This window comes from Callionymus lyra, chromosome 11 (genome assembly GCF_982586985.1).
Source record: "Callionymus lyra chromosome 11, fCalLyr1.hap1.1, whole genome shotgun sequence".
NCBI classification, from domain to species: Eukaryota; Metazoa; Chordata; class Actinopteri; order Syngnathiformes; family Callionymidae; genus Callionymus; species Callionymus lyra.
In genome coordinates, this window is record NC_141828.1 from 2,210,752 (window position 1) to 2,224,239 (window position 13,488).

The window sequence follows — 13,488 nt, forward strand, 5'->3', positions numbered from 1 at the left end:
AGAGTCAAGTACTGGACAATACTACACATATATACATGTTACTACACTATCACAACACCAGAGTCAAGTACTGGACAATACTACACATATATACTTGTTACTACACTATCACAACACCAGAGTCAAGTACTGGACAATACTACACATATACACTTGTTACTACACTATCACTATATATCTTTGTATCCTGATACTATCAAAACACTCTCGAAGACTCTCCTCTAGTTAATTCAATGTTGATGCAAAGATCCAGACCTCAGTGATGTTCCTCCTCACAGATACACGAAGATGAAAACTGCCACCAACATCTACATCTTCAACTTGGCTCTGGCCGACTCGCTGGTCACGAGCACGCTGCCCTTCCAGAGCGTCAACTACCTGATGGGCACCTGGCCGTTCGGAGACGTGCTGTGCAAGATGGTGATGTCCATCGACTACTACAACATGTTCACGTCCATCTTCACTCTGACCACCATGAGCATCGACCGCTACGTGGCCGTGTGTCACCCGGTCAAGGCTCTGGACTTCAGGACGCCTCGTAACGCCAAGATCGTCAACGTCTGCAACTGGATCCTGTCCTCGGCCATCGGGCTGCCCGTCATGTTCATGGCGTCCACAGACTCAGGTGCGTCGGTCGCTGTGATTCAACACATAAATATGTCAGTATTATAAATATTAAATATAGAGATTTTGAAATAAATATTGTTCAAATTCCAAAAATTATAAAAATAAATTGTAAAAATTCTCATTTTTCATTATTAGCCTTTTTAATGTAAAAAAAAAAACTATGTGTAAAAAACAACAACAATATTTTGTATAAAAGAAAATAAATACTGAAATCCATTATTCAAAAAATTATTCAAAAATGTCAATGTTTAAATATTAACGTTCAATATTATGATCACTTTTATAATCAAAGCAGAATTATTTCATAATATTGAGAGAAGAATAAATTGGAGAATTTTCTTGTACAATAAAAATAATACATTAATATATGTACATTAATATAATAAAATAATATATGTACCATAATAATAATACAATACTGCATGTACAATAATAATAATACAATACTACATCTACAATAATAATAATACAATACTATATGTACAATAATAATAATACAATACTACATCTGCAATAATAATAATATAATACTATATGTACAATAATAATAATACAATACTACATCTACAATAATAATAATACAATACTATATGTACCATAATAATAATACAATACTATATGTACAATAATAATAATACAATACTATATGTACAATAATATAATACAATAATACATGTACAATAATAATAATACAATAATATATGTACAATAATAATAATACAATATTACATCTGCAATAATAATAATACAATACTATATGTACAATAATAATAATACAATACTATATGTACAATAATATAATACAATAATACATGTACAATAATAATAATACAATAATATATGTACAATAATAATAATACAATACTACATCTGCAATAATAATAATACAATACTATATGTACAATAATAATAATACAACACTACATGTACAAGAATATAATACAATAATACATGTACAATAATAATAATACAATAATAATAATACAATAATATATGTACAATAATAAAAATACAATACTACATCTACAATAATAATAATACAATAATATATGTTAAATGATAATAATACAATACTACATCTGCAATAATAATAATACAATACTATATGTACAATAATAATAATACAATACTACATGTACAATAATAATAATACAATACTATATGTACAATAATAATAATAATACAATACTATATGTACAATAATAATAATACAATACTACATGTACAATAATAATAATACAATACTATATGTACAATAATAATAATACAATACTACATGTACAATAATAATAATACAATACTACATGTACAATAATAATAATAATACAATAATATATGTACAATAATAATAATACAATACTATATGTACAATAATAATAATACAATAATTAATGTACAATAATATAATACAATACTACATGTACAATAATAATAATACAATACTACATGTACAATAATAATAATAATACAAAACTATATGTAAAATAATAATAGATCAGATTTTGGAAACATCTCCACTTTCTGTCAGATTCATTTCATCTGAAGACTCTTGAGAACATCTTTTGCTCGACAGCCTCCAACATCGTGGACTGTAAGCTGATCTTCCCTCACCCGTCCTGGTACTGGGACACCCTGCTGAAGATCTGCGTGTTCATCTTCGCCTTCATCATGCCGGTGCTGATCATCACTGTGTGCTACGGACTCATGATCCTGAGGCTCAAGAGTGTTCGCATGCTGTCGGGCTCACAGGTGTGTTCACCTGAAGCAGCGTCGTCTCGGTGTCGTGGTGTTCTTACATTACCAGCACTTTGAAGATGTTTGATGAAATATATTATTATTATTATTATTATTATTATTATTATTATTATTATTATTGTTATTATTATTATTATTATTATTATTATTATTATTATTATTATTATTATTATTATTATTATTATTATTATTATTTGTATTATTATTATTATTATAAGATGAATTGATGTGTGTAAATATCAACAAAACATTTTACCAAGAACAGCGTGTGTGTTGTTGTGATGTGTGACTCTATTGTATCATCAGTGTGTGTGTTGTTGTGATGTGTGACTCTATTGTATCATCAGTGTGTGTGTTGTTGTGATGTGTGACTCTATTGTATCATCAGTGTGTGTGTTGTGATGTGTGACTATTGTATCATCAGTGTGTGTTGTTGTGATGTGTGACTCTATTGTATCATCAGTGTGTGTGTTGTGATGTGTGACTCTATTGTATCATCAGTGTGTGTGTTGTTGTGATGTGTGACTCTATTGTATCATCAGTGTGTGTTGTTGTGATGTGTGACTCTATTGTATCATCAGTGTGTGTGTGTTGCTGTGATGTGTGACTCTATTGTATCATCAGTGTGTGTGTTGTTGTGATGTGTGACTCTATTGTATCATCAGTGTGTGTTGTTGTGATGTGTGACTCTATTGTATCATCAGTGTGTGTGTTGTTGTGATGTGTGACTCTATTGTATCATCAGTGTGTGTGTTGTTGTGATGTGTGACTCTATTGTATCATCAGTGTGTGTTGTTGTGATGTGTGACTCTATTGTATCAGCAGTGTGTGTTGTTGTGATGTGTGACTCTATTGTATCATCAGTGTGTGTATTGTTGTGATGTGTGACTCTATTGTATCATCAGTGTGTGTTGTTGTGATGTGTGACTCTATTGTATCATCAGTGTGTGTTGTTGTGTTGTGTGACTCTATTGTATCATCAGAGTGTGTGTGTTGTTGTGATGTGTGACTCTATTGTATCATCAGTGTGTGTGTTGTTGTGATGTGTGACTCTATTGTATCATCAGTGTGTGTGTTGTTGTGATGTGTGACTCTATTGTATCATCAGTGTGTGTTGTTGTGATGTGTGACTCTATTGTATCATCAGAGTGTGTGTGTTGTTGTGATGTGTGACTCTATTGTATCATCAGTGTGTGTTGTTGTGATGTGAGACTCTATTGTATCATCAGTGTGCTGTTGTTGTGATGTGTGACTTTATTGTATCATCAGTGTGTGTGTTGTTGTGATGTGTGACTCTATTGTATCATCAGTGTGTGTGTGTTGTTGTGATGTGTGACTCTATTGTATCATCAGTGTGTGTTGTTGTGATGTGTGACTTTATTGTATCATCAGTGTGTGTGTTGTTGTGATGTGTGACTCTATTGTATCATCAGTGTGTGTGTTGTTGTGATGTGTAACTTTCTTGTATCATCAGTGTGTGTGTGTTGTGATGTGTGACTTTATTGTATCATCCGTGTGTGTGTGTTGTTGTGAGGTGTAACTTTCTTGTATCATCAGTGTGTGTGTGTTGTGATGTGTGACTTTATTGTATCATCAGTGTGTGTGTTGTTGTGATGTGTGACTCTATTGTATCATCAGTGTGTGTGTGTTGTTGTGATGTGTGACTTTATTGTATCATCAGTGTGTGTGTGTTGTTGTGATGTGTGACTCTATTGTATCATCAGTGTGTGTGTGTTGTTGTGAAGTGTGACTCTATTGTATCATCAGTGTGTGTGTGTTGTTGTGAAGTGTGACTCTATTGTATCGTCAGTGTGTGTTGTTGTGAAGTGTGACTCTATTGTATCATCAGTGTGTGTGTGTTGTTGTGATGTGTGACTCTATTGTATCATCAGTGTGTGTTGTTGTGAAGTGTGACTCTATTGTATCATCAGTGTGTGTGTGTTGTTGTGATGTGTGACTCTATTGTATCATCAGTGTGTGTGTTGTTGTGATGTGTGACTCTATCAGTGTGTGTGTGTTGTTGTGATGTGTGACTCTATTGTATCATCAGTGTGTGTGTTGTTGTGATGTGTGACTCTATCAGTGTGTGTGTGTTGTTGTGATGTGTGACTCTAGTGTATCATCAGTGTGTGTGTGTTGTTGTGATGTGTGACTCTATTGCATATATATGACATTAGAAATTGAACTTAAGCTCCGCCCACTGAAAAACACTTTGTTGACCATAACCACACCCACTCTGCTGCGATTGGTCAAACATGTCTACACTGTTAAACCAACATCTTTATGTATTTAAAGGTTACAAATTGATTTTTTTTAATTTAATAAATGTTTTTACTAATTATTGAAATTTCAATATCAAACGCAATGTTTAAAAAAAAAAGTGTTAATTTATTAATAAAATCTACTTATGATTGATGATGTACTTGACGAACTTTAAAATACTAGTTAATGTGGATTGAAAACATCTTTTCACTGAAGCTCAGCTTTATTTACATTTAGAAGCTGAACTCGTCTCTTCAATGGATGTTGCAGTGAAGATAGTCTGTTATTGTGCACTTTAATTATCAGGAGAAATTAAATCAGGGCTTCATGAGTTACGACGTGACCTCAAGAACGCTGGACAGATATGACGACAGACCTGCTCTTATCTTGATTTATTCTGGCAACACTTTTCTTTCTCTAAAGTAACATTCGTTCTCTCTTGTCTTTACTTCGTCTGGACGTGTCTTCGTTTGTCTCTGAGGCACAAAACTCTTGTAGGTTTTCTATCATTAAAGTTGGGTTTAATGTTCAGAGGAACATATTTGTCAGACGTTTACATCGTTGAAGGAAAGTTTCAATTACAGGAGTGTGTTCTGTGGGCGAGCGAGACAGAGAGAGAGAGAGAGCTAGTAATGAGTTCAGTTGTTCGCGTCACTCAGTGTGTGTGAGAAACACTTCGTCTCCATTACAGTCGTTACAGTCGTTCTGCTGCTCCTGTCAATATTGCATCCGAGACGCACAGTATTTACAAATACAGTGAAAGAAAAGTATTCAGTAATGACTCAGTACATGTTCCCTCGTCACGATGGTATCCCAGTATTCAGAATAAACACGAGGCTTCCTAGTATTACTCTGCGGAGCTTTGTTGTAATACTCCACACAGCTCTGTAGTAATACTCGATAGTATCACCCAGCGAGGATCCATAGTATTACACCGCAAGGCTTTGTAGTATTAATCTGCGGGGCCTCATAGTATTTTTCTGCAAGGCTACGTAGTATTATTTAGATAGATAGACTGACAGACACTTTATTGATCCCCGGAGGAGAAAGTATTTTGTCCAGCACAAAAATACATCCATCCAAACAAAGATCCATTAATACATGTAAATACAATCAAATAAATACATAAATACATTTAGTGAGGCTGCATAGTATTACTCAGCAGAGCTGCATAGTATAACTTAGTGAGCCTATGTAGTATTACTTAAGGGTGCTACGTAGTATTACTTAACGAGGCTATGTAGTATAACACTGCAAAGCTTTGTTGTATTACTTAGGGGGGCTATGTAGTATTACATTGCGAAGCTTCGTAGTATTACTTAGCGGGGCTACGTAGTATTACTTAAAGAGGCTATGTAGTATTACACTGCAAGGCTATGTAGTATTAAACTGCAAAGCTTTGTACTATTACTTAGCCGGGGCTATGTAGTATTACTTAGCAAGGCTATGTAGTATTACACTGCGAAGCTTTGTAGTATTACTTAGCGGGGCTACATAGTATTACTTAAAGAGGCTATGTAGTATTACACTGCAAGGCTATGTAGTATTACACTGCGAAGCTTCGTAGTATTACTTAGCGGGGCTACATAGTATTACTTAAAGAGGCTATGTAGTATTACACTGCAAGGCTATGTAGTATTACACTGCAAAGCTTCGTAGTATTACTTAGCGGGGCTACATAGTATTACTTAAAGAGGCTATGTAGTATTACACTGCAAGGCTATGTAGTATTAAACTGCAAAGCTTTGTAGTTTTACTTAGCCGGGGCTATGTAGTATTACTTAGCAAGGCTATGTAGTATTACACTGCGAAGCTTTGTAGTATTACTTAGCGGGGCTACATAGAACGACACAAGATTTTATAGTAATACTCTATATACTGCAAGGATCTGTAGTATTATTCTGCGAGGCCTCGTCACGAGCCTCCAGGTCTGAAAAACACAGTATTATAAACGTGTATATTTTAATCAACCACCACAGATGTTGTAAACAATGTTTCACTGAATATCTTACTTTAATTCACGTAAATACTTGTGTTCGCAGGAGAAGGACCGCAACCTGCGCCGCATCACACGCATGGTTCTGGTGGTTGTGGCCGTTTTCATCGTGTGCTGGACGCCGATCCACATCTTCGTGATCATCACGGCTCTGATCAACATCCCCAGCTCCACCCTGCAGACCATCACCTGGCACTTCTGCATCGCTCTGGGCTACACCAACAGGTGCGCACGAGTACTGCAGCTCAGTGTCAAACCTCTTGCAAACAATAATATTTTGGTGCTTTCTTGTGTTTCTGTCTTGTTTATGTTGTGTTTTATCTTCTGACTTATCTTTACTTTACTCAAGGGTTGACTTGGATCAAGTTTTTGGATGATGTCGACCCTGAGTCTGGTTTTTTGTTTAACTTCCAGTATTGACTTAAACTTCTGGCCACTAGATGGCAGCAGTTATGGTTACATTAAGTAAGTAAGTCATTTATATTTATAGATCGCTTTTTTAGATCAGGGTCACAAAGCGCTTATACAATTTAACCAGAATATTAAAATGATCCTGAAAGAAACCAGTGAAGAGTTTGAAGGAGAAATGTGAGTTCTTCTACTAGAGCAGCCAGTGAAGAGTTTGAAGGAGAAATGTGAGTTCTTCTACTAGAGCAGCCAGTGAAGAGTTTGAAGGAGAAATGTGAGTTCTTCTACTAGAGCAGCCAGTGAAGAGTTTGAAGGAGAAATGTGAGTTCTTCTACTAGAGCAGCCAGTGAAGAGTTTGAAGGAGAAATGTGAGTTCTTCTACTAGAGCAGCCAGTGAAGAGTTTGAAGGAGAAATGTGAGTTCTTCTACTAGAGCAGCTCAGAATTCTGGCTGCAGAGTTTAGTATGAACTGCAGACGAGAAGATCCTTCTGGTTTAGACATGAACATAAACTGTTACAATAGTCCAGACGAGAAGAAACAAACGCATGGATTATAAGATCCAGATCATGTTGTGACAACATTTTCCTAAGTTTATAGATTTTTCTCAGTTGAAACAGTTTGTGTCAGTTTTGTTCCGTGTTGAACTCGAGACATTTATCAAATATAACACCAGGTTTCAAGTCACTCAAGTATTGACTCAACCCTGGAACCTTATCATCAGGAGCAATAACCAGAGTTTTAGTTTTAAAACTTTAGCTGCAAGGATTTCTCTCCTCTGGTCCAGAAGTTCAGGAACCATCAGTAGATTCTGATCCACAGACCTCAGAGCCCGAGCTGGGGTGTAAGTCTGGATCAGATCACTGATGGAAGGTCTGATCATGAATAGATCACATTATTATTATTATATTATTATAATTATTATTATTATTATTATTATCATTACATTCTGTGCAGCCAAAGAAAGAATAAAATCTTGCTAGATCCCAGCGTTGACTGAGGACGAGAGGATACAGCGAGTCCAGCCGCCTTTAAAGCTGATGTTTAGATTGTGTCTTATTTTCTCTTTTATTTCCCTCCTTCTCCAACCACTCCATCCCTTGTCCTTTCATCACCTTCAAATATCGTCTCTCACGCCGTCGAGTGGAAACTGTTATTGATGAACATGAGCTCAAAGATCAATACTGTCACAGATACATGATCGATAGAAGATCTCAGACCACAGGTGTGGCTCAGGTGTCCTCGTACAACAGAATGAAAGATTGAAATGGTTTCATTCAAGATCAAACGTTTCTTTCTATAAAACCTACACTCTAGACTTTCATTTGTTCAAGGAGCTGAACTTTACTTACTCTGAACAGATTGAGGTTAAAATGTCTTCAAATTGGAACGATTTAAAATATTTGAACAACTAACAAAAACATAAGAAGTTCTGGAAGTATATTGTGTAAGTATTTTGTAATAGTTATGCTTCAAATGTAAACCAGACATGTTTATCCTCCCTGACCTTCACTGAGAGGTCAGGGGTCGTTTGTGAAGGACATTCTGGAAATCGTTCTGTTTTATTGAATATAATATTTATGATCAGAATTAAAGTTCTTGACATTTTATTTATGGATTATGTATATAATATATATATGGATTATGTATGTTATTATATATATATAAATAATTTACATTTATGTTACAGTATCATGATGTTCTATTCTATATTAGTCTTTGTATCCTTTGTTTTCTTTCTGTGATGTGATTCTTACTTACTTTATCTTTAGACTTAGATTGTATCATCTTGTACTTTCTCTTTATTTCTATTTGTTCTTGTTCTTCTTTCATTTTAATTTTTATGAATAATTGCTGTATTGCTGTGTCTAATTGGAAAAAAAACAATTTTAATAAAAGTTAACAATCAATAAAGTTCTACCTTCCTATATATATATATTGTATATTTATGGATTATTTATGTTATTATTTGCATATATTGTATATATATATGGATTCATAGAAAGATGTTCAACATGTTCATGATGATCATTGTTGCGTCTATAAGGCTTTAAGTTCATGTGAAAAAACACACTTTTAGTCGTTTTTTTCCTGTGGATGTTAAAAGCATCTCCAGTGGACACAAGAGACAAGGCTGGAAATAGAACTTGGTCGTTGGTGCTGGTCTTTGAATCCTGAATAGAAGGCGAGTGTTTGTTAAGAGGTTCTTCTCTGATACTTTCTTCTGTGTTCTGTGTGCAGTAGTCTCAACCCCGTCCTCTACGGTTACCTGGACGAAAACTTCAAACGTTGCTTCAGGGAGTTCTGCACCCCGAGTCCGTCCGTGCTGGAGATCCAGACCTCGTCCCGCACCGGGGCCACCGGCAGGAAGGCCCCGCAGAGGGATCACAACAGCAGGAACACGGCAGAGAGATCCAACCAGCAGGTAGTTGTTGCAGTGCATGTTCCTGCATTTATAAATACTAGAACATCTGTCCACGGAGGTTAAAGTGTCTCTTGAACCATCGACAGAACCTGTGTTGAGAAAGAGCAATTTAATTTAATTTAATTTAATTTAATTTAATTTAATTTAATTTAATTTAATTTAATTTAATTTAATTTAATTTAATTTAATATAATTTAATTAAATAGAATTTTATTAAATTCTATTTTAGTGTCTTATCATAACAAAGTTATCTCAAGACACTTTACAGTCGAAGTAAGACTATAGAGGAGATCCTGGATCAGATGACGTGGTGAAGATCCTGGATCAGATGACGTGGTGAAGATCCTGGATCAGATGACGTGGTGGAGATCCTGGATCAGATGACGTGGTGAAGATCCTGGATCAGATGACGTGGTGGAGATCCTGGATCAGATGACGTGGTGAAGATCCTGGATCAGATGACGTGGTGAAGATCCTGGATCAGATGACGTGGTGAAGATCCTGGATCAGATGACGTGGTGGAGATCCTGGATCAGATGACGTGGTGAAGATCCTGGATCAGATGATGTGGTGAAGATCCTGGATCTGATGACGTGGTGAAGATCCTGGATCTGATGACGTGGTGAAGATCCTGGATCAGATGACGTGGTGAAGATCCTGGATCTGATGACGTGGTGAAGATCCTGGATCAGATGACGTGGTGAAGATCCTGGATCAGATGACGTGGTGAAGATCCTGGATCAGATGACGTGGTGAAGATCCTGGATCAGATGACGTGGTGGAGATCCTGGATCAGATGACGTGGTGAAGATCCTGGATCAGATGACGTGGTGAAGATCCTGGATCAGATGACGTGGTGAAGATCCTGGATCAGATGACGTGGTGAAGATCCTGGATCAGATGACGTGGTGAAGATCCTGGATCAGATGACGTGGTGGAGATCCTGGATCAGATGACGTGGTGAAGATCCTGGATCAGATGATGTGGTGAAGATCCTGGATCTGATGACGTGGTGAAGATCCTGGATCAGATGACGTGGTGAAGATCCTGGATCTGATGACGTGGTGAAGATCCTGGATCAGATGACGTGGTGAAGATCCTGGATCAGATGACGTGGTGAAGATCCTGGATCAGATGACGTGGTGAAGATCCTGGATCAGATGACGTGGTGGAGATCCTGGATCAGATGACGTGGTGAAGATCCTGGATCAGATGACGTGGTGAAGATCCTGGATCTGATGACGTGGTGAAGATCCTGGATCAGATGACGTGGTGAAGATCCTGGATCAGATGACGTGGTGGAGATCCTGGATCAGATGACGTGGTGAAGATCCTGGATCCGATGACGTGGTGAAGATCCTGGATCAGCAGCAGAAAACAGTGTTAAAAAATAGTATTTTACTTTTCTCCATCTCCTTCAAGAGTAGCTTTTTGTTTCATAAAAAAGCTTTTGATTGTGAGTCAGAAGAAAGGAAAGGTTGTCATGGATCCGGCGTCACGTTCTTCAAAGGTGGGTTCAGTCTGGAGTGTGTTTTAAAGCCACCTTCTCTCCTCAGGTATGACTAGCCCTTGAGAGGTCGTCGGCAGATTCTCGCTGCAGCGGCGGCGCAGCTAACGACGACCTCAACTCGGAGCTGACCCAGGTCACCACGGGGCTCTGACCCCGGAAGGTCAAAGCTGCTCCCTGAAGGCATCAACGGACGCATCATGGGATGTAGCAGCTCCACCATCCAACGTATCTCCTGAAGCATCGACATCCTTCGAACCTTTTGTTTTCTGCAGCTGTTTGGCTTCAACCTGAGGATGGAACGTGAAGCTCGACATGTTCTTGTCGTTGTTCTGCCTCATTGATCGCAGCTCCTCGTCCATCGATCGCTCTGAACGTCACCAAACAAGATTAATCGCCATTTCCTTTCCAGTCGTTATCGTTTCCTCTCGTGTTTTCATCTCCGTACGTTCGATGCCTCGTGTCGCTGAGATACTGATTTCATCGTCAATCAATCTCAAACATGCACATATGTTTCTGTATATCAGACCTAATTATGGGATGTTTATGACTCTGGTTGAGGTCGATCAGACGGAGAGAGAGTCGTTTGTTTTGTGGACGAAAGGATGGAGTGAGAGAGTGAGTTGGTCATGAGGTCGAGTGTCGCCTACGATCGCAGATCAAAACACACACAAGTCAAACCACAAGAATCAAACACATCTGAAGATTTATTTGCCAGATATTTGATCATTTTTGCTTCAGTTTGTGCGATTATATCGCGGGTCATCGAAGGCATCACTCAGAGCTCGACGCGTCCGACGTTCTTTTTCCACAGAAAGTCTTGAACTCCAGTGAATGTACAGAAAGCACTCGGCTGTGTTTGAACTCTTGGGCTGAAGCACTAAAGCGGTGTTTGCCGAGCGACGACCACGTGTTAGTGTTTTACGGCGCAGATGCATCTGAGTGGATGATTAACCTCGAGCAGCCATTACAGCCGCCGCCCGGCCTTCATCACTGCTGATGTGTTTTAATCAGCCTCGATTGTAAATCTGACCATTTGGACTCGTGCTCTCGTGAAGTGTTGCTCAACAGTTGCCTTGACCGTCGCTCTTCTGTGTGTCGTCCACTCTTTTCTGAGGAGCCTGAAGGAAATGTTTCTTCAAATGTAGAAAAGTGAAGATATAAATCATGACTCGTCTACTTTACAAGTTAACGCTCGCTGTTACATAAACATATATATATATGAAGCAAAAAGCATTTAAGAAATTCTGAGTTTTCTTAAAATAATAAATGATTAACTTTTCCATCAGAATCCATTAAAGTATATTCTTCATGTTTCCACTCGGAATGAAAACGTCATAAAAGCCATAACTGATGAATCCTCTTGTATAAAGTTAACAACCGTGTCATCAAATACGCTCGTTATATTATATAGATGACTTTTTTATATTTGTATTAAAAAAATACATTTGTCATTCGCGTTGTAAATAAAAAGTGGATGCAGAGTGAAAATACTTTTTCTAATCATTGAACTTTTGTCTATAAAAATGTTCAACAAATACCCTCAGAGTCACGACGGCTGCTCAACAAATACAGCCTCGTTTCAATCGCAGTGAAGAATAGATATTGATCGATTAGAAACAAAAAGAACCACGTCGACCACTTCCTGTTGTTGACTATAAAAGACGTCAGTAGCTGAACATGAAATAATGTGTTGTGATCGTAATGTAAATGAAAGAATGAACATTCAGAGTAAAATACCGTTAAATAAAGAACTTTATCTCGATTCCTTCTTAAAGTATTTGACGAACAGAGACAAGTTGACATGATTCACAACATTTGAAGTTTGAATTGTATTTTATCCATGAAGCAGGAAATATGCTTTGATTTTTAGGTAGTTCTTGGACAATAAAGGAGAAAAACGATGTATTTCTTATTATGCTGTGTGTTCTTGTCCTTTTATACAATACTAGAATATTTATCTTTTAAAATGCGTATCAAAAATGTTGTGTTTATTGCGAAGAAGTGGAAGAAAAAGATCAACAGAGTTTAAATGTATTTATTTGGTGAAAATAATTTGACAAACAAATAAGTGAAGCTCTTGTGTTTGCATGATCACCTGGACGAGTAGTTTCACTGAAGTACAACTACTTGATGTTCTTCATCGTATTCCGGAAGAAATACTGTAATATAGAATATCTACAGCTTTCCATCGTGTCTTACTGGTATATCGTCATGAAATATGACTGAATGTAAATAAAGTATTGTGATCCCTGTTCTCTCTTTCTCTTCTGCGCTTTATTCTATTCAAAAAATGTATAAATAATATATAAATAATAATAATATAAATGTATAAAGTATTTGTAAATGATCGATGCTGCCTTTGATTTCTTCTCGTTTGTTAGTTTTGACTGAAGACAGCGATGATTCTAAAGGTGTGACGTAGTGTTTCTAACTGTGGTGACCGATGGAGTAATACTGTGGTGACTGATGGAGTAATACTGTGGTGACTGATGGAGTAATACTGCAGT

General features: G+C 36.9%; 1 protein-coding gene across 2 annotated transcripts in view; it reads left to right on the plus strand.

Annotated features, from left to right (window-relative positions):
- The window catches only part of oprm1 (opioid receptor, mu 1), a 54,270-nt gene extending 41,035 nt beyond the window's left edge, over nucleotides 1-13,235 (plus strand). Inside the window, exons 2-6 of one of the 2 annotated variants that reach the window (XM_087802031.1) lie at nucleotides 279-625; nucleotides 2,201-2,376; nucleotides 6,687-6,865; nucleotides 9,288-9,474; nucleotides 11,028-13,235. In XM_087802031.1, coding sequence (XP_087658157.1) covers nucleotides 279-625; nucleotides 2,201-2,376; nucleotides 6,687-6,865; nucleotides 9,288-9,474; nucleotides 11,028-11,033 — 895 coding nt within the window. In that variant the 3' untranslated portion in view covers nucleotides 11,034-13,235. The remainder of the gene's footprint in view (nucleotides 1-278; nucleotides 626-2,200; nucleotides 2,377-6,686; nucleotides 6,866-9,287; nucleotides 9,475-11,027) is intronic. The other variant, XM_087802032.1, reaches the window with a different exon arrangement.
- The last annotated feature ends 253 nt before the right edge of the window (nucleotides 13,236-13,488 follow it).